The sequence below is a fragment of the Stegostoma tigrinum genome, chromosome 17 (assembly GCF_030684315.1).
Source record: "Stegostoma tigrinum isolate sSteTig4 chromosome 17, sSteTig4.hap1, whole genome shotgun sequence".
Classification (NCBI taxonomy): domain Eukaryota; kingdom Metazoa; phylum Chordata; class Chondrichthyes; order Orectolobiformes; family Stegostomatidae; genus Stegostoma; species Stegostoma tigrinum.
Window position 1 is genome coordinate 55143132 of NC_081370.1, and position 27868 is coordinate 55170999.

General features: G+C 45.0%; 2 protein-coding genes across 7 annotated transcripts in view; one reads left to right on the plus strand and one right to left on the minus strand.

Moving 5' to 3' along the window:
• The window catches only part of ano3 (anoctamin 3), a 511995-nt gene that overhangs the window by 100681 nt on the left and 383446 nt on the right, over positions 1 to 27868 (minus strand). The window lies entirely within an intron of this gene.
• The window catches only part of LOC125459205 (mucin-15-like), a 29046-nt gene continuing 8412 nt past the window's right edge, over positions 7235 to 27868 (plus strand). Inside the window, exons 1-3 of one of the 3 annotated variants that reach the window (XM_048545285.2) lie at positions 7235 to 7347; positions 23628 to 24444; positions 25705 to 25875. In XM_048545285.2, coding sequence (XP_048401242.1) covers positions 23667 to 24444; positions 25705 to 25875 — 949 coding nt within the window. In that variant the 5' untranslated portion in view covers positions 7235 to 7347; positions 23628 to 23666. Of the gene's footprint in view, positions 7348 to 7605; positions 7718 to 19691; positions 19814 to 23627; positions 24445 to 25704; positions 25876 to 27868 lie in introns of those variants that run through there. The other 2 variants (XM_048545286.2, XM_048545288.2) reach the window with 2 other exon arrangements.

A 27868-nucleotide genomic window follows, 5' to 3' on the forward strand; every position in this document is an offset into this window, starting at 1 on the left:
TGAGATGGAGACTGAGAGGTCCAGGAAGGTGAGGGATGTGCTGGAGATGGCCCAGGTGAACTGAAGGTTGGGGTGGAAGGTGTTGGTGAAGTGGATGAACTGTTCGAGCTCCTCTGGGGAGCAAGAGGCGGCGCCGATACAGTCATCAATGTACCGGAGGAAGAGGTGGGGTTTGGGGCCTGTGTAGGTGCGGAAGAGGGACTGTTCCACGTAACCTACAAAGAGGCAGGCATAGCTGGGGCCCATGCGGGTGCCCATGGCCACCCCCTTAGTCTGTAGGAAGTGGGAGGAGTCAAAAGAGAAGTTGTTGAGTGTGAGGACGAGTTCAGCTAGGCGGATGAGAGTGTCGGTGGAGGGGGACTGGTCGGGCCTGCGGGACAGGAAGAAGCGGAGGGCCTTGAGGCCATCTCCATGCGGAATGCAGGTGTACAGGGACTGGACGTCCATGGTGAATATGAGGTGTTGGGGGCCAGGGAATTGGAAGTCCTGGAGGAGGTGGAGGGCGTGGGTGGTGTCACGGACGTAGGTGGGGAGTTCCTGGACCAAAGGGGAGAAAATGGAGTCCAGATAGGTGGAGATGAGTTCGGTGGGGCAGGAGCAGGCTGAGACGATGGGTCGACCAGGGCAGGCAGGTTTGTGGATTTTGGGAAGGAGATAGAAACGGGCCGTGCAGGGTTGGGGAACAATGAGGTTGGAGGCTGTGGGTGGGAGGTCCCCTGAGGTGATGAGGTCGTGAATGGTGTTGGAGATGATGGTTTGGTGCTCGGGTGTGGGGTCATGATCGAGGAGGCGGTAGGAGGTGGTGTCGGAGAGTTGGCGTCTGGCCTCGGCGATGTAGAGGTCAGTGCGCCATACTACCACTGCGCCACCCTTGTCTGCGAGTTTGATGGTGAGGTTGGGGTTGGAGCGGAGGGAGCGGAGGGCTGCCCGTTCTGCGGGGGAGAGGTTGGAGTTGGTGAGAGGGGTGGAGAGGTTGAGGCGGTTGATGTCTCGACGGCAGTTGGAGATGAAGAGGTCGAGGGAGGGTAGGAGGCCTGGGGGTGGTGTCCAGGAGGAGGACTTGTGTTGGAAGCGGGTGAAGGGGTCAGTGGAAGGAGGGTTAGGTTCCCGGTTGAAGAAGTAGGCATGGAGGCGAAGACGGCGGAAAAACTGCTCTATGTCCGACCGTGACTGGTATTCGTTGATGTGTGGTTGTAGGGGGACAAAGGTGAGCCCCTTGCTCAGGACTGACCGTTCGTCCTCAGTCAGTGGGAGGTCTGGGGGGAAGGTGAAGATGCGGTAGGGCTCAGTGTGGCTGTCTCCTCTGGGGTTGCTGGCTGTGGAGGTTGTGGGCGGAGCGATGAGGTCGTCGGCCGTGGGCGGGGTTCCGTCGGCCGTGGGCGGGGTTCCGTCGGCGTCGGCTGTGGGCGGGGTTTCGCCGGCCGTGGGCGGGGTTCCGTCGGCGTCGACCGTGGGCGGGGTTGCGTCGGCGGTGGGAGGATCGGGGTGGGCGGCAGCAGCTGAGGTGAGGGTGGTGTGTGGGCTGTAGTACCTGGACGTGGAGGTGGTGACTGCAGCAGCGGTTCCGGAAGTTCTGTGGCCGGCGGAGGCAGATGTGACGTCATCGGTGGGGTCTCCGGCCGTGTCCTCATGGTCAATGGCGGCGGGTGCATGGTGGGGGAGGGGCAGGTACAGAGTCGGGATTTGGGGGGCGCAGGAATCCTCTTGTGGGGGGCAGGGGCCCGTGAGTTGGTTGTACTTACGATTTTTGGTGTCCAGTAAAGCTGAGTGGAACTGGGTGTTCAGTCTGTGGATCCTGCGGAGGATAAAAAACAGCAGGGGTCCTTTGCAGGTCTGGGAGAGGGAGGCTCTGAGCTGGGGCAGGCTGGATTGCAGTGCTTGGAGGTGCCGGCGCATGGCTGCGAGTGTCTGTTTCAGGACTCGCAGGGAGAACCGCTTCTGAAGGGTCTGAATGTTCTGGGTGTAGAGGTGGTCACAGTTGGGGCCAAATTGGGAAGGCTGAAATGTGGACTGTAGTCCCTTTGGGATGATCTGGTTCCGTAGGCAGGTGCTGAGGAAGGTGATGTGGCTGTGGTACCTGGTTTGCTTCAGGACATGGTCGAGCAGTTTCAAGGCCGAAGAGATTACAAGAGAGTTGCAATGGGAGAGAGATTCCCTGAGGTTGGTCCGGAGGGAGGAGGGTAACTTCTTCAGGTTAGGCATCCCTGGAAGAGGCTTCGCAGTGAGGTTAAAATAGTATCAGAGATAATGGGAACTGCAGATGCTGGAGATTCCAAGATAATAAAATGTGAGGCTGGACGAACACAGCAGGCCAAGCAGCATCTCAGGAGCACAAAAGCTGACGTTTCGGGCCTAGACCCTTCATCAGAGAGGGGGATGGGGGGAGGGAACTGGAATAAATAGGGAGAGAGGGGGAGGCGGACCGAAGATGGAGAGTAAAGAAGATAGGTGGAGAGAGTGTAGGTGGGGAGGTAGGGAGGGGATAGGTCTGTCCAGGGAAGACGGACAGGTCAAGGAGGTGGGATGAGGCCACTCTCTCCGTGACTCCCTTGTTCGCTCCACACTGCCCTCCAACCCCACCACACCTGGCACCTTCCCCTGCAACCGCAGTAAATGCTACACTTGTCCCCACACCTCCTCCCTCACCCCCATCCCAGGCCCCAAGATGACATTCCACATCAAGCAGAGGTTCACCTGCACATCTGCCAATGTGGTATACTGCATCCACTGTACCCGGTGCGGCTTCCTCTACATTGGGGAAACCAAGCGGAGGCTTGGGGACCGCTTTGCAGAACACCTCCGCTCAGTTCGCAAAAAACAACTGCACCTCCCAGTCGCAAACCATTTCCACTCCCCCTCCCATTCTCTTGATGACATGTCCATCATGGGCCTCCTGCACTGCCACAATGATGCCACCCGAAGGTTGCAGGAACAGCAACTCATATTCCGCCTGGGAACCCTGCAGCCATATGGTATCAATGTGGACTTCACCAGTTTCAAAATCTCCCCTTCCCCTACTGCATCCCTCAACCAGCCCAGTTCGTCCGCTCCCCCCACTGCACCACACAACCAGCCCAGCTCTTCCCCCCCACCCACTGCATCCCAAAACCAGTCCAACCTGTCTCTGCCTCCCTAACCGGTTCTTCCTCTCACCCATCCCTTCCTCCCACCCCAAGCCGCACCCCCCGTTACCTACTAACCTCATCCCACCTCCTTGACCTGTCCGTCTTCCCTGGACTGACCTATCCCCTCCCTACCTCCCCACCTACACTCTCTCCACCTATCTTCTTTACTCTCCATCTTCGGTCCGCCTCCCCCTCTCTCCCTATTTATTCCAGTTCCCTCCCCCCATCCCCCTCTCTGATGAAGGGTCTAGGCCCGAAACGTCAGCATTTGTGCTCCTGAGATGCTGCTTGGCCTGCTGTGTTCATCCAGCCTCACATTTTATTATCTTGGAATCTCCAGCATCTGCAGTTCCCATTATCTCTGATACTGAAACATGGAACACAGTTCAGGCTGTGATTGACAGTTTGTCAGCCTCTCAGTTAGCAGAACGGGATATGGGGAGTGGGTGGGAATATTGCGTTATTATCATACATCATCCTTGCTTGTACTGAATGGTAGAATAAGTCTGAGGGACTGTGCAATGTACTCCTGCTCCTCTGTCTTGCTCTCATATCATCGAGTAAAGTCAAGGTTAAAAGAAATTAAGGAATACAGGGATAATCCGGTAAGTTAGAGTGTAAATAGAATGTGAACTTGCTAATTGGCAGAACAGGCTCAAAAGGTTAAGGTGTCCCTAGCTCAGCCAGATCCTTTTCATTGGATGGTCAAACTAATTGGTGGGACAAAAATGAAGCCCCGGGAATTTTATTCATGTATGTTTCAATCTGATGTCGAGTGGGTCTACACAGAATTACCAGAAATCAATGAAACAGATACGAGCTGCTTGCCCCGTTGGATCAATGCCAGTGTTTACATTCCACAGGTTTTTTTTATTCCCAGTCTAAGATCTCTTTCCACCTGGTTCTCTATCTGTCTAATCCCTTCTTCATCATACAGTACATTCTGCTCCCCATTAGGTGTGTCAATACTACCTGCCTCAAATACACCACGGCAACAATTTCTCCATTCTCGCCTATGTTTACGATACGAAATTCCTCTGAAATTCTCTGTTCGGTCTGTTAGTGATATTCTCATATTTACTTTGCTTTGTAAGACAGAGTGCTGCTGAAGCTTTTCATATTGCAATCATCAGTAAAAATACAAACAGATGCTAAATTTTGAACAATCTCACAATTTGTACCACATCAACACATGAATTACATCAATATCTGAATTACACCTTGATCTGGACTCACTTGCATTTAGAAACCACTGCATCAAGCTCCTTCGTCATTTTAAGAGCCTCTATAATGTCGCTCTTTCTCCCCTAGAGAGTATCCAACCTCCAGTGCAAACTTACAAATCATTCCCGATAGCAACACCCTCCCACCCCCACACTGTAAATTACAGTAACATCACTGACCCCACATACTCCTGCTGACAATGAGATCCTGTTAAAATCTCATTCCCTCTCAATTTTCAGGACTTATTTAACATCTTATGATCTAATCTAGCTACATTCCAAGATTGCCTGAATAGTAAAAGAGAACAAAGATGAACATTCTGGGCGGCACGGTGGCTCAGTGGTTAGCACTGCAGCCTCTCAGTGCCAGGGACCTGGGTTTGATTCTAGCCTTGGGTAACTGTCTGTGCGGAGTTTGCACATTCTCCCCGTGTCTGCATGGGTTTCCTCTGGGTGCTTCGGTTTCCTCCCACAATCCAAAGATGTGCAGGCGACGTGGATCGGCCATACTAAATTGCCTGTAGTGTTCAGGGGTGTGTGGGCTATAGGGGGATGGGTTTGGGTGGGATGCTCCAAGGGGCGGTGTGGACTTGTTGGGCCATAAGGGCCTGTTTCCACACTGTAGGGAATCTAATCTATTCCTTTATTTCCAAACGTGTCAATGACTTTAACATGTGTATTCATATCAGCTGATTAATGAACGAGACCTTTAAATAGATTAAAAGTTGGCTACAAATTTTGTTGCATGGTTGCCAAGTTACAAAACAAGATACATAATTTATCGCAATAAAAATGCATTTAATATCTAATTCCAAAAAAAGTGTTATGTGTCTACGAGAATATGAAATTCTGAGGTATGTACAATCGTTATATATGCATCTGTTGTTTGTGATACCAACGGTTCACTTTTCTGACATATGAACTAACTACACTTCAAAAGTAATTTACTGGCTGCAGTTTCCTTTAAAATGTCCCTGTGCAACTGAATTCGTGACCCACAGACCACAATCTGTATGGACAGCCGACAACACTTCCTTCATGATAACCCTCAACACCCATGAGACTGTGTACTCAGCCCCTGACCATACTTGTTATACATTCACAACTGTGCAGTCAAATTCAGCTCTAGGTCCATTGACAAATTTACCGATGATATTACTGCAGTGGGTTGGATCTCAAACAACAACAAGACAGTAGACAGGAAAGACAGGGATGGTTTAGTGCCTAATGGGAAGACAAGAATCTTTCCCTCAACATCAACAAAATGAAGGAGCTGGTCATTGACTTCAGGAAGCAGAGTGGAGGACACACCCCTGCCTGTATCAATGGTGCTGAGGTGGAGGTGGTTGAGAGCTTCAAGTTCCTAGGAATAAATATCAGCAACAATCTTTCCTGGTTCATGTACTTCGCTGCTATAGTCAAGAAAGCACACCAACATCTCTACTTCCTCAGGAGGCTGAGGAGATTCGGCATGTCCACAATAACTCTTATTTATTTTTATAGATGCACCGTAAAAAGGATCCTCGGTTCGAGACAAAATAAAAACTGTCGATGCTGGAATCTAGGGTAGAAAAACAGGAGGAACACAGCAGGCCAGGCAGCATCTGGAGGAAAGGAGCAGTCAACGTTTTGGGTATCACCCTTCTTCAGGACTGGATGTAGGGGTAGGGGCAGCTGCTGATAGTGGAGGGAGAGAGAGGTAGAGGCAGAATGGTGGTGATAGATAGACACTGGTGGTAGGTATGACCTGGTCAGTCAATAGGAGGGATGACCACAGCTTGGTATAGAAACTGTTCTGCCCAAGACTGCAAGAAATTACAGACAGCTGTGAATGCACTCCAGCCAGCCTTTCTTCCATTAACTCCATCTCCTGCATTGGAAAAGCAGCCAATATAATCAAATGCCCTTCCCACCGTGGTTATATTCCCTCTGTCCTGCTGCACTGGTCAGAAAACATAAAAGTTTGAATACCCCTATGAACAGATTCAAGAACAGCTTCTTCCCCCATTGTTATCAGACTTTTGAACGGACATCTCAATGTTGATCTCTCTCTCTCTCTACATCTTCTCTGAGGCTGTAACACTGTATTGTGCACTTTGTTCTGTTCCTCTGCAGTACTTTGTATGGTATGATCTGTGTATAGCATGCAAAATCATATTTTTCACTGCATCTTGGTACATGTTACAATAATAAATCAAACTCAAACTCAAAAACAACAAATTCAAGAACAGTTTCTTCCCCACTGATAGCAGACTTATGAACAGATATTAGAGTTAATATTTCTCTGCACCTTCTCTGTAGCTGTAACACTGTCCTATTACCCTGATGTACTTACTTAAGATATGACTTATCTGTTTAGCACATAAAACTATACTTTTCACTGTGTCTCAATTCTTGTGACCATAATAAATCAAATCAAATCAAATTGATTTGTGACAGGTGCTTTGTAAATGCAAGTTTTCCCTTTCACACTACCAGGAAATCTAATCTCACCTAAATTCTTAAGAGATGGGTTTTTGAATTACAGGAATTTTATGTTGAAAAGTTTGTCAAAATCATTTCTACTTGATTGAAATTCTGCTCTTTCTTGCAGCATCGCTGGGTGACTCCCAGATGAATTATGTTTGGGCAGGTTGCTGATAAAACTAACCAAACATAAGAATCTATGTCACACAAATAGAACAGCACAAAATATCTTACATTGTTAAGGTGCACAGAACACACCCACCTAACCATTGTGAAAGATACATTTATCCTCCGTGCACTGTAAATGAATACTTTCTCATGGATGAATAGAGAAATGGCTAATCAGGTCTATCTGGTTCTGACACTCACTGTAAGAGTTACAAGACCACACCTACTCATTTAATTCAATCACCACATCTATTCCACCACCACCACACAGTTGTGCTCACCTGAGCAACACAGGACACTGTCAGCTTGGATACACGAACCATCCCAGCAGTTAATAAAACATAATCTGAAGCACATCACATCAAGTAAGTATCCCCTTCTTACTATCTGGAATGTCGGCATGGATTTGAAGTAGAGTTTTATTCTTGATGAATGATGTGGAACAGTCCTCTTTTGATACCTGCTCAGTAAGTGCTCAGTTCTGGCTGCCTGCAGTTAAATATTTTAAGTATTGAAAGCGTACAGCAGTTGAGTGGGGCATGGGGTCAACCTCCAGACTCAAAACAATGCAAAGGGCTGCACAAATCACATGTAATTCTTTGGGTTGTGGCTGCAGAAGCTACTGCTGCTGTTAAGTCAATGTTCCAATGAAAAGCTTACACTTCTTTATCTACGACCATTTGCTGGAAGAACTGGCACAAGGAAGATGGCAATGGAGTTTGGGCAGGAGTGTTGGTGAGTAAACCCTCCAGCCTTGGCCGTGAAGCTGTCAGTTTCAGTAAGGACTGTGAACTCTGGGGCCTGATTCCCAGACCTCTGCCATTGCTATCTTTGGGACATTTCTTAGAAGAACGCTGAACTAATTTGCAATATTGCATAAATTTTACAACGTTCCAACTAGCATCTTTTTCTGGTGTTTATACCAAACACAAACCAACTCATTTTTGAGTTTGGGTTTTTGAGTTTACCCCTCAACTCAATCTAAACAGCCAACTGCGGAAACCTGTTGTATGGGTAACCGATGATATCAGATGTGATTTACAGCAGGACAAAAATCTCTCTACTGTCAGGCCGTCAGGTATTCCATTACAATTTATAATACTAAATCTCCTCTTTAAACTAAATAATGGAGTCGTTTATACGTACCCATTTGTGTGAAAGTAACATTTTATACTAATGCAATAAGAGGTACTTCTTGAAGGGGGCTGTGAATCTAACCATATTTGTGCTTGATTTAAGATTGATGCAGGTAATAACATAGAGTAAAAGGTACAAGGCTTTGGAAAGAAGTTAGAGTTGATCTTCTTTAAATGTGTCATAAAAACCGAAAGAACTGTGAGTGCTGTAAATCAGGAACAAGAACAAAGTTAATGGAAAAACTCAGCAGGTCTGGCAGGGCCTGAAACATTAACTCTTTATTCACGTCACAGATGCTGCCTGAGCTTTTCCAGCAACTTTGTTGTTGTTCTTAAATTGTATCTTCTGTTAAGTTGCAGCAACCTCCAACAATGTCTGGAAATCACAGATCCATGCAGCACAGGAGACCATTTGTCCCACTATAGCTGTCCTGACTTTTGAAAGTTCTGTCAAGTTCAGGAAAGTATCTTAAAAACCTGCACTGCATACAGAAAATGAAAACACACAAGAGGATCAAAATTGTACATGTTAGGCTGGTCATTGCATGAATAAATTGTGTCAAACTGTTTGAATAGAAAATAAAGGATGGTAGATGCTGGAGATCTGAAATGAAACATAGAAATTGCTGGTGAAACTCACCAGGTCTGTGTGAAGAAAGCAAAGTTAATTTTTCACATCAAGTGACCCTGCTGAATTTGGCCAGCAATTTCTGTCTGATTCACAGTTGGTTTTCCAAATTTATAGAGGAATGAAATGTCTATAATAGCATAGATGTTGGTGTGTTCGTCAAGCTGGGAGGTTTGGTAGCAGACGTTTTGTCCCTTTACTTGGTGATATTCTCAGTGCTGTGGATCCTCCACTGAAACTTAATAGGAGGATGCTCCACAGCACTGAGTTTATCATCCAGTACAGGGACGAAACACCTGCTGTCAAACCTCCCAGCTCAGTGAACACACCAGTATCTACAGCCAGCACCCAAGCTACAAATCTTCACTCAAACCCTGAATCTGTAATATCAGAAAACCCTTTCACTGTGGCTGAAACTGTGCTGCATACAGTGAGAAGTTCGAGAGGTTGAGACAATCTGTTGCTTTAATGTGCTTGGTAATGAACTCAATGACTCGTATTTACTGCTCCTTCTGCATTAATGCATATCTGCAATTAGCACAATGGTAGTGGCATTTTGCAGTTCACAAGACTCCAGGCCTCTGTGGCAACATGATCATTTGTGAGCATGTTGGACAGAACATGATCCTTTGTGAGCATGCTGGACAGAGCTGTGGACAGTGATGGCAGAGGGTCCAATTTGTCCATTACACATTATAACATGGTATCTCTCTTCTTGTACTGCTTGTCATTGGTGTGTGTTGACCAGATCTACAGGTTGACACCGAACCTGTTCACCTGCGGCATGGATGCACTTTTCTTGATCAAGTCCTGGGATGGGCTTCAAACTCAAGGTTTCTAATTTAGAAATCAGGAACACTTGCCATTTTACCACAAGACCCTTCATTAACATAGTTCCCTGCACAAATCCACAGGTAGAGAGGAGTAGGAAAGAACTGGTCGAGATACAGTGAGCATTATTATTAAGTTTTACGATTAATCTTGTAGATGCAATGCAACTTTGCAACGCTGAAAGGGTTTTTTAAAGAAGTCTAAATGTTCAGTGTAAGATGATTTGGAGGTATTTTTTCAAATGATGATAAATCAGTCTGGAAGCTGACGCCTGGAGTCAGAATTGAACTAAAGCTGGAGTAGGAATGAGAGATTTTAGATAAATTCTCAACAATTTGAAAGCAATGAAGCAAGAGGGCAGGAAGCGAATGGGTATCAGTCAGGGCAAAGGTGACAGTTGAGTGGAACTTAGTGTAGGATTATCATGTAAGCAGCCAAGTTGGGGACGTGTCTGGAGTTTAAGTAAGGTGGAATTCAAAGGGACTGAATACTGCATTACAGAAAATAGTGATGGCATGTTTTCAGTCATACTGGAGAATTGGCAGAGGTGGTGGCCACTAATATTTAGGAGGTAGAAGCTATTGCTTCTGCAGCTGGATAACATTTTGAACTTTGTTCTGGATTGAGCTTAATACCAAACATATTACCATTGGAACTCAACTTCAGAACTTGGTTGTAAAGATCCTGGTGGGAGTTGAACAACTCAACTTCAGACTATTTCCAATGAGAAGAGGCAAGATAAAAACAGCAAAGAAATGTGGATACTGGAAATCAGTAACAAAATCAAAAATTGCTGGAAAAATTCAGCAGGTCTGGCTGTTGCTGTGGAGAAAAAGTCACATTAATGTCTCGGGTCCAGTGGCCCTTCTGCAGAAGATCATGATACAAAGACTATGATTCCTTTATTGCTTGACATCAAATATCTAACCTGAACAGAAATGTTGCAGAGCTGAGGTCAATAATGATGAGATACCATCAGTATATACAGGCAAACTATATCTACATTGATTAAAGAATCATAGACTTGTTATAGCACAGAAGGAAGTTTAATTGAGCCATGCAACCAGTGTCAGCAATCTGCGCGAATAAGTTGTTTGTTCCACTCGCCAGCTTTTCTTGTAGCCCTGATTTTTTTTCTTCAATTGTTCATCAAATTCCCTTTTAAATATCACGAGTTAATACACCTCCACCAATCTCCCAGGCAGTGCATTCCAGATCATAGCTATTGCATCAGAAAGATTTTGTTCATGCCATCTGTGGTTCTTTTGACAATCACTTGAAATTTGTGTCCTTTGGTTCATGACTGTTCTGTCAAATAGCCCAGCTTCTTTCTCTTTGACTTGACGCCTCATAAGTTGATCACCTTGACCAAATCGCCTCTTGACCCTGTTTGTACAGTGGTGATGAGCTGCCTTCTCGAACTGCTGCAGTCCATGTGCTATAGGTAGACCCACAATGACATTAGGGAGGGAATTGCAGGATTTTAAACTGGTGAAACTGAAGGAATGATGATACATTTCCAAGTCAGGATGGTGAGAGGCTTGGAGGGGAACATGTAGGTGGTAGTGTTCCCATTCATCTGCTGCCCTTGCCCTTCTAGATGGAACTGGTTGTGAGCTTGTAAGGTGCTGCCTAGGGACCTTTCAGCAGTGCAACATGGAGGTAGGACACACTGCTGCTACTGAGCATCAATGATGGAGCAAGTGACTGTTTGGGATCTGGTCCCCAATCAAAGGGGCTGCTTTGTTCTGGATGGTGGCAAGCTTCTTGAGTATCGTTGGACCTGCAACCATCCAGGCAAGTGGGAAGTGTTTTATCACATGCCTAACTTCTGCCTAATAGCTGATGGACAGACTTTGGCAAGTTAGTAGGGGAGTTACTTGCCACAGTACTTCTCGACTGTTAACCAGTGCTTGTAAGTACTGTGTTTATGTGGCAAGTCCAGCTGAGTTTCTGGTCAACAGTGACCCCTAGGATATTGATCGTGGGGAATTCAGTGAAGGCAACACCGTTGAATATCAACGGGTGATGGTCAAATTGTCTCTTATTGGTGATGGTCATTGCCTGGCATTTATGTGGCACCGATGTTACTTGCCAGTTGTTAGCCAAAACCTGAATACTCTCCACATCTTATTGCATTTCAACATAATGACTGCTTCAGTACCTAAGGAGTGGTGAATGGTGCTGAACATTGTGCAATCCTTGGTGAACATCTCCACTTCTGACCTTAATGATAGACGGAATGTCATTGATGAAGCACTCATGAAGATGATCAGGCTTCTTCATTCTACGCACATAATTGAAGTTACTCATCCCTGGAGCTTCAATTGTGAATCTTTTCTACAAATTCTCTGCAGCTTTCGTACCTTCTTCAAAGCTCAGTGCCCAGAATTGAAAACAATATTCAAGATGATGTGTAACCTTAGGGCGGTGTCCTACAATTACCAGCGATTTTGTTGATTGTCTCCCCTCCATCACAAGGTCAGAAGTGACTCCTCAGATACTAAAGCAGCTTGCGCCCATACCTAACATAGCTTGGGCAGCACCCAGGTTTGGACTGCTAAATGGGAAGTAAGACTTGCATCATGGCTGAATAGCTTGCATCACTGAAGTGCCAGAGAATGACAATTTCCAACAAACAATAATCTGATCTTCTCCCATTGATTTTCAATGCATTAACAAAGCTGAATCCTACAACATCAAAATCCTGATGGTTGCCATTCATCAGAAACTAAACTGGACTGGCCATACAAATGCTGTGGCTCTAGAAGAAGCTCAGAGGCCAGAAAATATTTGGCAAGTAAATCACCTCCAATCTCCATGCTACCTGTTCACTTGCAAGGCAGAAGGCAGAAATGTGGTGTAACCCTGGCCACTTGCCTGGATAGGTGCAGTTCCAACTACACTCAAAAAGCATAAAACCACCCACGTCAAAGAAGCCTGCTTGGTTGGTATCTCAACCACCACCATCAGCACTCACCAATGACACACTATGACAGTATTTGCAAGATGCACTGCAGCAATTCCCCTTTTGCCAACCCATAACCAACCCCATCTCGAAAGACAAGGGCAGCAGATACAAGGTACATCACCACCTGCGAGCTTTCCTCCAATCCGCTCACCGTCCTGGAACCATAACACTATGCCTTTGGTGTCACAGGATCAATATATACTCGAACACCCCAGCTACCGCTACCATGGTTATCCCTGCAATTCAAGGAGTGCAGTAGTTCAAGAAGGTAGCTCACTATCAGCTATTCGGGGGCAATAAGTTTTGTCTTGGCTAACAATACTGACATCCCATGAACAATTTTTTTCAAAAAAGTGCTTTATAAAGGTTAAATATAATACCGTTACTTTTATGTTCTGTGCCTGTATTTATAAAGAATTTGAACTGGCTTTTCAAACTGTTCTGCCCCTCTTTGTGCCTGGAGACCAGTGGAGATCACTGATTCTGCACCCCATTTAGAAATCTGCTCCTTAGTTTATATTGTCTCACTTGTTCTTCCTAATTGTATCAGTTTGTTTTTCAGCTTACATTGCTTTTTCCAGTTCTCATGGAAAAACAACTATTATACAAAAAATAGTAGAAAGTCCAGTATTGTCCCTGTGCCATATCAAAGACAAATATGTGGCCAGAAGCAAAGGAAGGAAAAGAAAGACAACTTTAATTTAATGAGCATCTTTATGTATTCTCACAAGGAACTAACTTCAATGATTTAGTGCAATAAAAGTCATAGAATATGCACCTTTACATGTTGAAGGAGCAGTACTTCAAACGTTTGTGCTTTCAAATAATCCTGTTGGACTATAACTTGGCTTTGTGTGATTTCTATCCTTTTCCTTAAGCTACCTAGGCTCTAAGCTTTGAAATTCCTTTCCTAAAACCTCTCTGCCTTTCTCTCCTCTCCAGCACTCCTTAAAACCTGAATCTTTGATGAAAGCTTTAGTCATCGCCTCTAGTATCTCCTTAAACTTCTCAGTCTAATGGTGTTTGATAATGCTCCTATCAGGTAGCTGGGTATGCTGTATCATGTCAAACAAGCCAAGTGAATATAACCTGCTGTTGTTAGTGAAGTGCAATTGAATCCAAGGAAGGTAGATTCATGAAGTGGGTCGATTACAACACTGATATAGTCGAGTAACTCGACCCTCTTGCAATATAATTTTCAACAAACTGCAATTATCATAACCTGAAATGTTTCCAATTTCATAAACTACCCTGTGATTTTGATTCAGGAATAAAAACCTCATTATTTTTGGGAGTAAACGTCATCCACTGTGGACAGCAATCACTGGAACCCAGGTTCAATTACCAATCTTTGCATCGCACGCACGCAATCACTGATTATTTCACTTGGTGTTGTATTTAATATATCTTACCCAAGAGACGAGCATTAGTTATCAGTGATAATGGGAACTGCAGATGCTGGAGAATCCAAGATAATAAAATGTGAGGCTGGATGAACACAGCAGGCCCAGCAGCATCTCAGGAGCACAAAAGCTGACGTTTCGGGCCTAGACCCTTCATCAGAGAGGGGGATGGGGTGAGGGTTCTGGAATAAATAGGGAGAGAGGGGGAGGCGGACCGAAGATGGAGAGAAAAGAAGATAGGTGGAGAGGAGAGTATAGGTGGGGAGGTAGGGAGGGGATAGGTCAGTCCAGAGAAGACGGACAGGTCAAGGAGGTGGGATGAGGTTAGTAGGTAGGAGATGGAGGTGCGGCTTGGGGTTGGAGGAAGGGATGGGTGAGAGGAAGAACAGGTTAGGGAGGCAGAGACAGGTTGGACTGGTTTTGGGATGCAGTGGGTGGAGGGGAAGAGCTGGGCTGGTTGTGTGGTGCAGTGGGGGGAGGGGACGAACTGGGCTGGTTTTGGGATGCGGTGGGGGAAGGGGAGATTTTGAAGCTGGTGAAGTCCACATTGATACGATTGGGCTGCAGGGTTCCCAAGCGGAATATGAGTTGCTGTTCCTGCAACCTTCGGGTGGCATCATTGTGGCACTGCAGGAGGCCCGTGATGGACATGTCATCTAAAGAATGGGAGGGGGAGTGGAAATGGTTTGTGACTGGGAGGTGCAGTTGTTTATTGCGAACCGAGCGGAGGTGTTCTGCAAAGCGGTCCCCAAGCCTCTGCTTGGTTTCCCCAATGTAGAGGAAGCCACACCGGGTACAGTGGATGCAGTATACCACATTGGCAGATGTGCAGGTGAACCTCTGCTTAATGTGGAAAGTCATCATGGGGCCTGGGATAGGGGTGAGGGAGGAGGTGTGGGGGCAAGTGTAGCATTTCCTGCGGTTGCAGGGGAAGGTGCCGGATGTGGTGGGGTTGAAGGGCAGTGTGGAGCGAACAAGGGAGTCGCGGAGAGAGTGGTCTCTCCGGAAAGCAGACAAGGGTGGGGATGGAAAAATGTCTTGGGTGTTGGGGTCGGATTGTAGATGGCGGAAGTGTCGGAGGATGATGCGTTGTATCTGGAGGTTGGTGGGGTGGTGTGTGAGAACGAGGGGGATCCTCTTTGGGCAGTTGTGGCGGGGGCGGGGTGTGAGGGATGTGTTGCGGGAAATGCGGGAGACGCGGTCAAGGGCGTTCTCGACCACCTGTGGGGGGAAAGTTGTGGTCCTTGAAGAACTTGGACATCTGGGATGTGCGGGAGTGGAATGCCTCATCGTGGGAGCAGATGCGGCGGAGGCTGAGGAATTGGGAATAGGGGATGGAATTTTTGCAGGACGGTGGGTGGGAGGAGGTGTATTCTAGGTAGCTGTGAGAGTCGGTGGGCTTGAAATGGACATCAATTACAAGCTGGTTGCCTGAGATGGAGATTGAGAGATCCAGGAAGGTGAGGGATGTGCTGAAGATGGCCCAGGTGAACTGAAGGTTGGGGTGGAAGGGGTTGGTGAAGTGGATGAACTGTTCAAGCTCCACTGTGGAGCAAGAGGCGGCGCCAATACAGTCATCAATGTAACGGAGGAAGAGGTAGGGTTTGGGGCCTGTGTAGGTGCGGAAGAGGGACTGTTCCACGTAACCTACAAAGAGGCAGGCATAGCTCCAGCCCATGCGGGTGCCCATGGCCACCCCCTAAGTCTGTAGGAAATGGGAGGAATCGAAAGAGAAGTTGTTGAGGGTGAGGACGAGTTCGGCTAGGCGGGTGAGGGTGTCGGTGGAGGGGGAGCTGGTCGGGCCTGCGGGACAGGAAGAAGTGGAGGGCCATGAGGCCATCTGCATGCGGAATGCAGGTGTATAGGGACTGGACGTCCATGGTGAAAATGAGGTGTTGGGGGCCAGGGAAGTGGAAGTCCTGGAGGAGGTGGAGGGCGTGGGTGGTGTCACGGACGTAGTTAGGGAGTTCCTGGACCAAAGGGGAGAAAATGGAGTCCAGATAGGTGGAGATGGGTTCGGTGGGGCAGGAGCAGGGTGAGACGATGGGTCGACCAGGGCAGGCAGGTTTGTGGATTTTGGGAAGGAGATAGAAACGGGCCGTGCGGGGTTGGGGAACAATGAGGTTGGAGGCTGTGGGTGGGATGAACAGCAACTCATATTCCGCTTGGGAACCCTGCAACCGAATGGTTTCAATGTGGGCTTCACCAGCTTCAAAATCTCCCCTTCCCCCACCGCATCCCAAAACCAGCCCAGTTCGTCCCCTCCTCCCACTGCACCACACAACCAGCCCAGCTCTTCCCCTCCACCCACTGCATCCCAAAACCAGTCCAACCTGTCTCTGCCTCCCTAACCTATTCTTCCTCTCACCCATCCCTTCCTCCCACCCCAAGCCGCACCTCCATCTCCTACCTACTAACCTCATCCCACCTCCTTGACCTGTCCATCTTCCCTGGACTGACCTATCCCCTCCCTACCTCCCCACCTATACTCTCCTCTCCAACTATCTTCTTTTCTCTCCATCTTCGGTCCGCCTCCCCCTCTCTCCCTATTTATTCCAGAACCCTCACCCCATCCCCCTCTCTGATGAAGGGTCTAGGCCCGAAACGTCAGCTTTTGTGCTCCTGTGTTCATCCAGCCTCACATTTTATTATCGACGAGCATTAATTGCTGTGACAAGAGGCATGAGAGTTTTACTTAAGTGTTGCAATCAATGAGTAATGCAGGACTGGTGACGAGGTTCGTGATTAACTATTAAAAGCATGCACTGCCCACATAAAGAATTTAGGTGTGTTATTTAGATGATATCCAAAATAAAGGCCCTGGCATTTCACGTAAATTAAGTAAAAGGATTGTGTGAAACCTATTTATAGTACAACTGGAAACTATCCATAGCTATGTCATGTAAGTTACTTTCAGATAACAATTGCAAATTTCCCATTTTTGGCAAACGCTACATTCTCTTTGCAAAACCCTTAGAATATCTTATTCTATGGTTAATTCTTTTCACATAAGTGAAATCGACTGCTAACATGATTTAAAACAAATAGCTGCCTGTGGATCTTTGGTAGGCTTCAACATGTACAGAAACGTTACTACACACCTCTGGAAGAGGTGGGACTTCTACTCAGACATCCTGGCTCAGAGGTAGGGACACTATCATTGCCTCACAAGAACTCTCTGCTTGGTAGGCTTTAGGTTGAATTTATTCTTGGATCACCATGCCAGCCTTAAACAACTGGAATTATCATAGAATCAGAGAATCCCTGCAGTGTAGTTATAGGCCTTTTGGCCCAACAAGTCCACACTGATCTTCAGAGTATCCCACCCAGACCCATCCCCCTAATCTACATATCCCTGAACACCACCGGCAGTTTAGCGTGGCCAATTCACCTAGCCTACACATCTTTGGATTGTGGGAGGAAACCGGAGCACCCGGAGGAAACCCACACAGGCACGGGGAGAATGTGCAAACTCCACACAGTCACCTGAGGGAATGTGAGATGACTGTAGACCGGTTCAGCACAGACTCGATGGATTGAAGGGCCTCTTATGTGCTGTATGACTCTATAACTATCCTTATTTTAAGACTAAAATCTCCCAATGTCCGATTCCTTGCAAAATGAGTGAAGCACTATTCTAAGGAGGAAGCTCTTATTTCATAAATCATCTGCACTGGTTGCTGATATTTCGTCATGACGGTGTAGTTTAAGATAATTAAAGAAACAATTAATTGTTCAATTATAATGGTTAAAGAAAATACTGTGGTGGTTAGAATGTAGAATTATGATTTATAAATTCTTCAGAAAGAAGGTATTCGTTATATCGGAAGTAATGAGGAGCAGATTTGGGTAATGTAGCCCATTGAGGCTGCTCCACCACTCTCCTACTTTCTCCCAATAACCCTTGATCCCCTTATTATCAAGAACCTATTTGTCTACCTCTGTCTTAAACCCATTCAATGGCTTGACCTCCACAGATCTCTGTGCGAATGAGATCCATCCTCTGGCTGAAGAAGTCCTTCTCATTTCAGTTCTAAAGGGTCATCCCTTCATTCCTAGGCTGTGCTGTTGGATCCTAATCTGTCCTACTATGGAAACATCTTCTTCATGTCCACTCTGTCCAGGCCTCTCAGTGTTCTGTAAGTTTCAATCAGATTCCCTGCTTAACCTCCTAACCTCCATCGAGCACAGGCCCAGACACTCAATTGCTCCTCATATGAGAAGCCCTTCATTCCCACGATCATTCTTATGAACCTAAAAGGCACATTAGCTCTGTGATCACAATCAGGTTGGCATTTAATTCCAGATTTTATTTAATTCAAATTACACCATCTGGCATGATGAGATTTGAACCCATGTCCCCTAAACATTGGCTGCATCCATAGTCAGTGAAATTACAGCAATGTCACCCTGTCCCCTAATAGCTGAAGTAACAACTGTAATGATGAACAGTATGGCAGCTAGCAGAACAGTGGCATTTATGTGTAAGAGAAGAATTTGGTGCACTGGCTTGTTGGTTTCTGTGTTGTATTATTCTGGAATTTAGTGAGGGCTAAAACCAAATCCCAACTCCGTCCTTTCTTCTGTTCAAATTCCTTACTCGCATGCAGTTCAAAGTGCTGAAGTCATCATGCAGAACTTTTATCAAGTACTTATTATTTATGAACTCAGTATAAACCCATCATCAGCTGGGTTTGTACATGGCAAGGTACACCCATAGTTGAACAGAAGTGGAGCATTTTCCAATTTATCTCTTCCATCACGAGAATGTTTAAATCAACCGAGTATTAAGTGGAATAAAAACAGAAGTTGCTGGAAAAGCTCAGCAGGCCTGGCAGCATCTGTGAAGAAAAAAGATCAGAGTTAGCGTTTCAGGTCCAGTGACCCTTCCTCAGAACTCCAGCAACTTCTGTTTTTGTTCCGGATTTACAGCATCCGCAGTTCTTTTGGTTTCTATAGAGTATTACAATGGGTAGTCCCAACTGAGGTAGAGTATTTGAGCATGAAACCTTCTGATTTGTAAGGTTGAGATATGATGACGAAGGGTTGTAAAAGAAATGGCTTTTTGCTGTTTCAACAGAATTTCAAATAAGATTCAAATTAAAGAGCGTAGTGTTCAGTTCACTCCAATGTTCACTCTCTTCAATCTTACTTGCAATGCTTGCCAGGAAGAACTGATGTGGATGCGGACACCAATAAAAAGTAGACACAAAGGGCAAATACAAATTACCAAACAAGATACTGAGACGTTTTCCAACAAGATTCTATCCATGAAACAAGGTCAATAATGTAGTGGTTTCAAACACAGTCATTCCGCACTGGAAACTGCCACTGTCACATATATCCTTCTTAGATTCAACATATCCTTTGGGCGATATTATTTGAACTTCTCTCCTTTGCATCCCCATCCTGAGACTCTCGATGATTCTCCAACCCCAACCTCATCGGACTGACATTCATCTGGATGTCTTTGTAGAATTCACATGCAGGGTGCTGCACAGGATGAAATTTGGCCTCGGGTCTTTGTTACAATTTTATCTGTGAGCATTTGTTATTGATGGAGCTTCTAGCCTGTCCAGGCAGCAGTGTGAAGGTAAGGTTAGTGTGAGATGCTCCAATCAGGAGTGGAAGGGCTTTGGTCAGGTTTGTGACAACTGCTACGATTGAGGGAACTTACTTTTTCCTCTCTGCTCCCCAGGGAAGTTCTTTAAAAAATGTTCAACAACGAAGAAGAAACCTTCCATCAGTGATCACGAGCAATGAGGAGCGATCAATAATTCTGAGTAGAACCTTTGAACAGGCTAGTTTCTCTGAAAACATTTTGCAATCGATGGTAAAGGACAGTGTTCACAACTTGTTCAGGTGCCAGTCTACTCACTCCTAAATAAAATTAAAAACAGCTTCCTTAATTCTGGGTCATGAGCCAGAGTTTTGGGATCATGTGATCTGAGGCAATAATGGGCTGCTGCAGAGTTTCGATGAAGTCCTAGAAGCTGCATGGCCCCTTTAAGCCATTAGAGGTCCCTCTTGAAGTGGACATGGCGTAACTGGCTGGGCCTTGAGGAAGGGAACTGGGTGCTGCCTTAACTGAGAAACTTTGTGAATGCAGTCAGCTACCACACCCTCCTCCCTGCTCCAAAATGGGATCATAAAGGGGAAAGGTTTGGAAAGCACACTGCACTAACATGCATGATGGCAAGATTTAAACCAATAAACTGGATACAGGCCAGTTCTAAAGATCTCTGATAAAAGTGGAAAATGTTGGAATTGCATCAAATATCTGTCAGTGCCTGGGATCAATGCAAAGCAGCACAGCATGTTTTGGATGCACATTTTACGACCAAGGCAAACACCCATAACATCAGAACTTATCTTTGCTCTTTACAGACATTGTTGTGGAATCCCAACATAATTTACCTTTATTTTCATTTTATTTGACTTTACTGAATGTTGTCTCTTTGCCAAAAACAATGTCTTTAACACCCCAGTACTTCTCTCTGACAGGTCAAATCCCATGTTTAAAAGCTAACTTTAAAAAAAAGTTGCCTCATGTAAAGACAAGCATCTAAACACTAATAAATTCAAAAGAAAATACTGTGATTTTAAAAAAAACAAGTGCAAATCTGTCTTAACGTATGAGGTAGATGGAAGGCGAATGGAAGGCTAATGGAGTGTTGGCCCTTGTTTCAAGAAAGTTAGAGTATAAGAGCAGGGAAGTCTTACAGCAAACGTACAAGGTGCTGGAGAGGTAATATTTGGAGCACTGAAAGCAGTTATGGTCTACTCATTTAAGGAAAAATATAATTACATTGTAGGCTATTCAAAGGAGGTTCACTAAGATGGCCCTTCCATATGGCAGTACTGTCGTATAAGCAAAGGCTAAACTCCTCCCACCTCAAGCCACACCTCCATCTCCTACCTACTAACCTCATCCCACCCCCTTGACCTGTCCTTCCTCCCCAGACTGACCTAGCCCCTCCCTACCTCCCCACCTTTACTCTCCTCTCCACCTATCTTCTCCTCTATCCATCTTTGGTCTGCCTCCCCCTCTCTCCCTATTTATTTCAGAACCCTCTCCCCCTCCCCCTTTTCTGATGAAGGGTCAAGGTCCGAAACGTCAGCTTTTGTGCTCCTAAGATGTTGCTTGGCCTGCTCTGTTCATCCAGCTCCACACTTTGTTACCTCGGACTCTACTCACCAGAGTTTGCAATAATGAAGGGTGATCTCAGTGCAACATACAGGATTCTTAAGGCGCTCAATAGATCAATGATATTTCCCTTCATGAGAGATTCTAAGACCAGAGATCATAGTTTCAGAATAAAGGGAAGTTGATTTAAGATTAACAGGGTTGAGAATCTTGGGAATTCTTTACCACAGAGAATTGTGTGGGCGGCATCCTTGTGTACATTTAAGGGTGAGGTAGATTCTGGATCAGCCAGGAATTCATTAATTGTGGAGAAAGGGCAGGAAGGTGGATGTGAGGAATGTCGGATAAGCCGTGATCCTACTGAATGGCATAGGAGGCTCAAAGCACTGAATGGCTTCATCCTATCCCTATTTCTTATTGTTTTATCAATGGCTTCTTGGTAAGCAAGGCATGATAGGGAGTCAGGGCTGGATGGGAATGTGAATTCAAGGTCAAAACGAGTTCAGCCATGACTTAATAAGGAGCAGGTTTGAAGGGCTTACTCCAGGACTTTGTACACTTACCCGCATGTCAGGGCTGTACCCATTGTGGAGACCTGAAGCTTGCTCAAACTTGAATAGTTGTTACCCCCTACATTATTGCAATGAAACATATCCGAAATAGAGTTTTTTCTTTCTGCACACACTACTTTGCCAGGAAGAATGTTGCTAGGTGATATCCTCACGTGCCAACAGTCTGCAAGGACTCAATGTATTTAGTAGCAGCAATGGGAAGTGGGGACAGGTTAGGGGAGTAGCTGTGCATTAAGGAAAATAGATCTTCGATTAGAGATCTGATTGGAGCAGAGGGAGGACAAGAAAAATTAATTGGCTACAATTTTGAGACAAACTTAAATAATATAAAACATCTCCATCTAAGGTTTATTTTTATCCGCAATGTTTAGCTTCAGAAGTCACACAGGTGTGATATTTTGTGCATTTAGGTGACATCATTAAAACATTTCAGTGGACTCTAAGCATTCCAACACAACTCATTAGCTGGTGTGGAATTGTACCAGGCTAACTGGAGATTAATTCCACAGATAGACAAGTGCATCTGCACTGGAATAGAAGCTAGAGCACTTGTAGCCTTCACTGCACTGTTGTGACCGGAATAAGTCAGTCATTCAGTTCATTCAGCCTGTTCCACCATTCAGATCAACCATGGGTCTTTACACAACTGCCTCGACCTGCTTCTGTTCCATAAACTCACTGCCTCTCAGCAGCAGCTGTACAAAGACCTGAGACACACCAAACAGAGTGCCAACAACCAATAGTATAAAACAAAGAAATGTAGCTGATGGAAATCTGGAATGAGAACACAAACGGCTGGAGAAACTCAGCAGGTCTGGCGGAAAGAAGGCAGAATCAATGCTGCAAGTCCAAGAGCCCTTCTTCAGAGCTGCATACTACCAATGTTCACTTTAAGATGTGCACATTCACACAGCAAAAATAAGGGGACTATAGGGAGCAAAAAGTAAGCATACAAACAGAGAGAAATAATATGCCTAATCTGCTAGTATGCTGTACTGTACTGTACATTAATTCTGCACTTCTAGTGTCCTTATCTCTGCACTAGGAAGTCTGGATTCAAGTCCACCTGTTCCATAGGTATGTTGTAACAACAATGAACAGGTTGATTTGAAATATTTACCTTAGCCCAACAAAACAAATCTACCCCCACTCTCAGAGATAGTAAGAACTGCTGATGCTGGAGTCAGAGATAACACAGTGTGGAGCTAGAGGAACACAGAAGGCCAGGCAGCATCAGAGGAGCAGGAAAGTTGACGTTTTGGGTAAGGACCTTTCTGAATTTCTGAAGAAGGATCCCGACCTGAAATGTCAACTTTCCTGTTCCTCTGGTGCTGCCTGGCCTGCTGTGTTCCTCCAGCTCCACACTGTATTATGTCTACCCCCACTCTCAGTTTTGAAATCACTCCATTGCATCATGGGGAATAGACCCCATTCCTTCAAAAAGTGCTGTACCCATCCAGGTCATTTCTTCATATTCACGCATTTCATGGGGCGGATATCTACAGTGTAGACATCCTTTGCCCAATTTGGCATTTGAATAGATTGAATGTGGTTCTAGAAAATGTCCCGAGCCCATAGTGTGCATGGATTTATAAAACACTTGCTTGACTTGATAAACAGTACTAGACAATGTGTTTATGAGAGCAGGAACAGGAGAGTAATTAACCCATCTCCATTTTTAACTCCACCATTTCCCCATTTCCAATGTTTAAAGTAAGTCAATCTGATTGCCCTTATCCTCCTCCCAAAGACGAATTAATCTCCAACTAGTTCATACAAATACACTATGGGCCTCAAGTCCCATTAAATGAATATCCAATTCAACTTGTTTTTGGCATTTCGGAAGAAACTTGCTATGTTTTGTCAGATTAAACCGTTTCTGTGCAAAAGTATGCAGTAATGCTGTAAAAAGGAACGATTATTGTGCACTCCCAATATGCCTAACTTTTTTTTTCAGATTTCTGATTCAAAGACATTTATTAGAACAACCGATACAATGGCATCACTTCTAACAGTTTTAACAGTCACTTTCCTAATGTGCAATCTGTGGGATGTTGGAAGATCAAGCAGCACAGTCTCAACGTCATCTTTTTCACCTGTGAGCAATGAAAGTACGACAATGTTGATCACTGTCACCTCATCGGGGACAACAGCACCATCAGCAGAAACCTCACCGACCATCTCGACAACTATGAACACAAACATGTCTGTCATGCCCAACACCAACACATCTTCTATAGCTCCAACAGACAGCAGCTTGCTAAGATCCACTTCACACATCAGCAATATATCCACTCTCAAACCTAATAGTACTGGAACACCAGTCAATTCTTCTGTGACAGATGCTAATGTCTTAAGTACAACAACTAAACTTGCAGGAAGCACAAGTGACCCAAATGCGACAATGTCTACGACATCAAGTCACTTCAGCACACTTAACAGCACGACTGATTTAATGTCCACCACAGTCCAAAACATCAGTCATGCTAATATGACAGTATATTCTAATTTGACTACTGCAGCGACAACAGTCCAGGCTAATAATACAACTACCACAGAATATACTACTACAACGAATACAACAGCTGTAAGTTCTATATCAACTACATCCAGCAACACTTCAACAACTGCTCCAAGGAATGAGACAAACACTACTTCAACCACGACAGCTCCATCTCCCACCACTTTTCAGCAGAGTACTACAAGAACTCCAGCTGATGTAACAACCACCATCATTACCACATCTATTGTCACATCAACTGGCAATGGGAAAGGTAAGACTTTAACATTAAATACTAAGGTAGATCTTACACATTTCTGCCCCGAGTGCTATATGAATCCATGGTCCTGAAGCAAGTTAACCCAATGGATAATCAGAGGACTGGAGCCCCTGATGCTGTAGCTGTGCCATTGGAAGAGACAGGTACAGGTCTGGGGTGGGGTTGGGCAGTGGGGGTTTGATTGAAAATTGAGGTGCTGCTGGACAAGGTTGTAAAGCTTAGAATTTGGGGACCAAGGGCAGTTGACCCTTTGAAATGGAGTGAAACCTTTCGAAATAGCAGGTGCAAGTCACAGGGATGGTTTTTGAAAGCCATTGCACTGCTTTTGAGCCATGGAACATTGGTCCAGCATGAACTCCCACCAACAGGTCTATTGACTCTCCTGAGCCATCTCCAACACATTACATGCTTCCTTAAATGATCTGTTTTCTCATTAAGATATAGCCACTGTATACGAATCTCTTTAGGCAGTCACTCATTTGAATTACATTGAGATTCCAATTAGCTCATTGACAAAGGCTTAGCCACTTCAAAAGTGTATTTTTGTAAGAATTTACATTCTTAATTCATTATTCAACTTCTGTCTCACCAATTTAAAAGTCATTCTTTGTGTTGGCCTCTTCCAAACCATTTAATGCATTATACACTCCAATGAATTCTCCCCTCGACTCCTTTACCGCCAAAATTCTCTCTAATTGCATTTTCCATTGCTTCTCCACATTAGAGACACTGACAGGCTGATAAAAATCATATATAGCACATGAAAAGAGCATCACTTTCACATTCACAAAACAGGGTGATTCTGGGCAGCATCTGGTCACATCTATTTTGGGACTCTGATAACACAACACACACTCTAAGCACAACTTTATCTGCAAAGATCACTCACATCCTTCAGTAGAATTAAATTGAATTTATTTTTCATCTTTCTCTTGGAAGTAATTTTGACGCAGCTAAGAGTTTAACATATTGCAGAGCCAAGCCTATGTGCATACTGGTTAAAAATATAACAATTAGCGATAATGTCTATCCCACTGAAGGAAATCCCAGCTCATGGTCTCACCTTTGTAACAAGCCACAAATGTAGATTCTGCTTCCATTTATAAACGTTCATTTGTTTCTGAAAGGTAGCTGCTGTGTGAATAATGAATTATTAGGGGAGGAACACAATAATGTTGGGTGACTAATTTTGCTCTGCCATCTCCATGACCTGACCCAGTATACACTGATCCATTTATTTTTAAAACTTTTCAGATCTGATCCCTCTGCCGGGAAAAGTTAGTGCAGGAGTGATCATTGGAGCCATTCTTGGCTGCATTTTGGGAATTATTCTTCTCTCATTTCTGGTTTATGCTTTCTGTACACATCGAAAAACACATCACTTTAATCATCGCAGACTGTACGATAACATCTCCGGTGATCCAGGTATGCAATTGACAAAATGCTAATAGCAAAATGTTACAATATAATGTTAACTCTTACAAATATCTCCATTTAGTTACCTATGCATACAACATATTCGATTTTAGTCATTTGAACAACCAAATACATTTTGTAAATTATGAAATTATGGAGGTTTTGTTGCACCAGACGAAGTGGTGGAAGTGCGGTTAGCTGTTGCGTATTGGTAATGTCATTAGGCTTGAAATCCAGAACCAGGCTAATACTCTCAGGATGTGGATTCAAATCCCATTACGGAAAGTGACGAAATTTGAATTTGTTAAAAATGGCAACCGTGTCAACTGTGATAAAAATCCAAAATAAAAACCGAATGAACCACGGGTGCTGTAAATAAGAGCCTAAAACAAAAGTTGTTGGAAAAGCTCAGCAGGTCTGACAGCATCTGTGCAGAGAAATCAGAGTTAACGTTTTAGGAAGGGTCACTGGGCCCAAGACGTTGATTTTGACTTCTTTCCACAGATGCTGTCAAACGTGCTGAGTTTTTCCAGCAACTTCTGTTTATTTTTTGTTTATGATAAAACTCCATCTGGTTCATTCATGTTTCTTCCTCTAAAGAAGGACATTTGTTGTCATTACCTGTTGTTATGTACTCATGGATGTGCAAAAATGTTGATTCCCACCTGCCCCCAGGACAATTAGGTTGGGCAATGACGATATTCCATGAATGAATAATAAAGCACTGGTGATAACTATTCAGCTAATGCGATCATGTCAGCTTAGCCCAAACACTCCATAACTAATTTGACTACACTGGTGTCTCCCAATAATGTGAAATCATTGGCTGCTTTAAATACTGATCCATTTCGAAAGGAGTATAATGGGCTTCACTCCAGCCATTCTCATTGAGATTTCACTGCACACTGATTGCAGCGGTTGATGTGATGATAACAAAGTGAAAGAAGTTGTCCCATAACTTATCAAAATGAACTCCAGCACATTTACTCGCACACAATTCCATTTGATTTCTTTTGTCCAATCCGATCTCCTTATCGACCTACCCTTGCAGTTTTCTTAACTGAGCCAAATTTGCTGCTGTGCCCCTGACCATAGGAGTGAGGATAGGAGGCATGGCAAGAGGGCGAAAGAGAGAGAGAAATGAGAGAGATGAGGAAGGGACGAAAGAGGGGGAGAAGGAGAGAAAGAGAGGGAGAAGGAGAAAGACAGAAAATCATCTGAACGTAGGAGTTGGGGACAGGGCTGGGAGAGGTGGCTTCCCTCAGTTCCGGGTGAGCTTGTATCTGCTGAGCTGGCTTTTCAACACCCATTTGAGGGTAGGGAAAAAAGACAAAAGTGTGCGGATATTGGAGATCAGAATGAAGAACAGAATTCTCTTGGAAAGCTCAGCAGGTCTGACAGCATCTACAAGGAGAAATCAGAGTTAAGGTTTCAAGTCCAGTGACCCTTCAGGACAGAAGAGGAGATCTAATAGGCATTAGGGCTTTAAATTGTCCTGAAGTGTATATTCCACACCCTATCTCCTGTAGATGGTGCCAGCTATCAGTTTAGCAGGGTTACCCGCGAGCAATGTTTACTGGGGAGACTGAAGCTTGTTCCTAGGAGGGTATCCAGCAATGGAGCTAAGTCTTGGCTCTAGTTGAGGACAGGTTGGTGGGTTGGTATGAGTTTGCTGAGAAACATTGGGTGTGATGTTTTATTTGTGAGGCTGGAAGTCTGTCAGGACCTGTGGACGTCTAAGGAAACATGCCCTTCCCCAACAGTTAAAATAATTCACGTACAAACACATTGTGAGTCGCTTCTGAAACAGGCAAAACAGCCACCCAAGGGTGTGAAATAACTCGTGGGAGGGCCTCCTGACAACTCCCATCTCCTTAGGAGCTGGGAACGGCATCCACAATTTTGTGGTCTAACAGCCTCTGCCCCTTCCCTCACCTGCTAACACAAACTGGGAAGCTGGAAAGTCCAATCAGGGTAAATAAAAATCTGATTGAGGAAAACC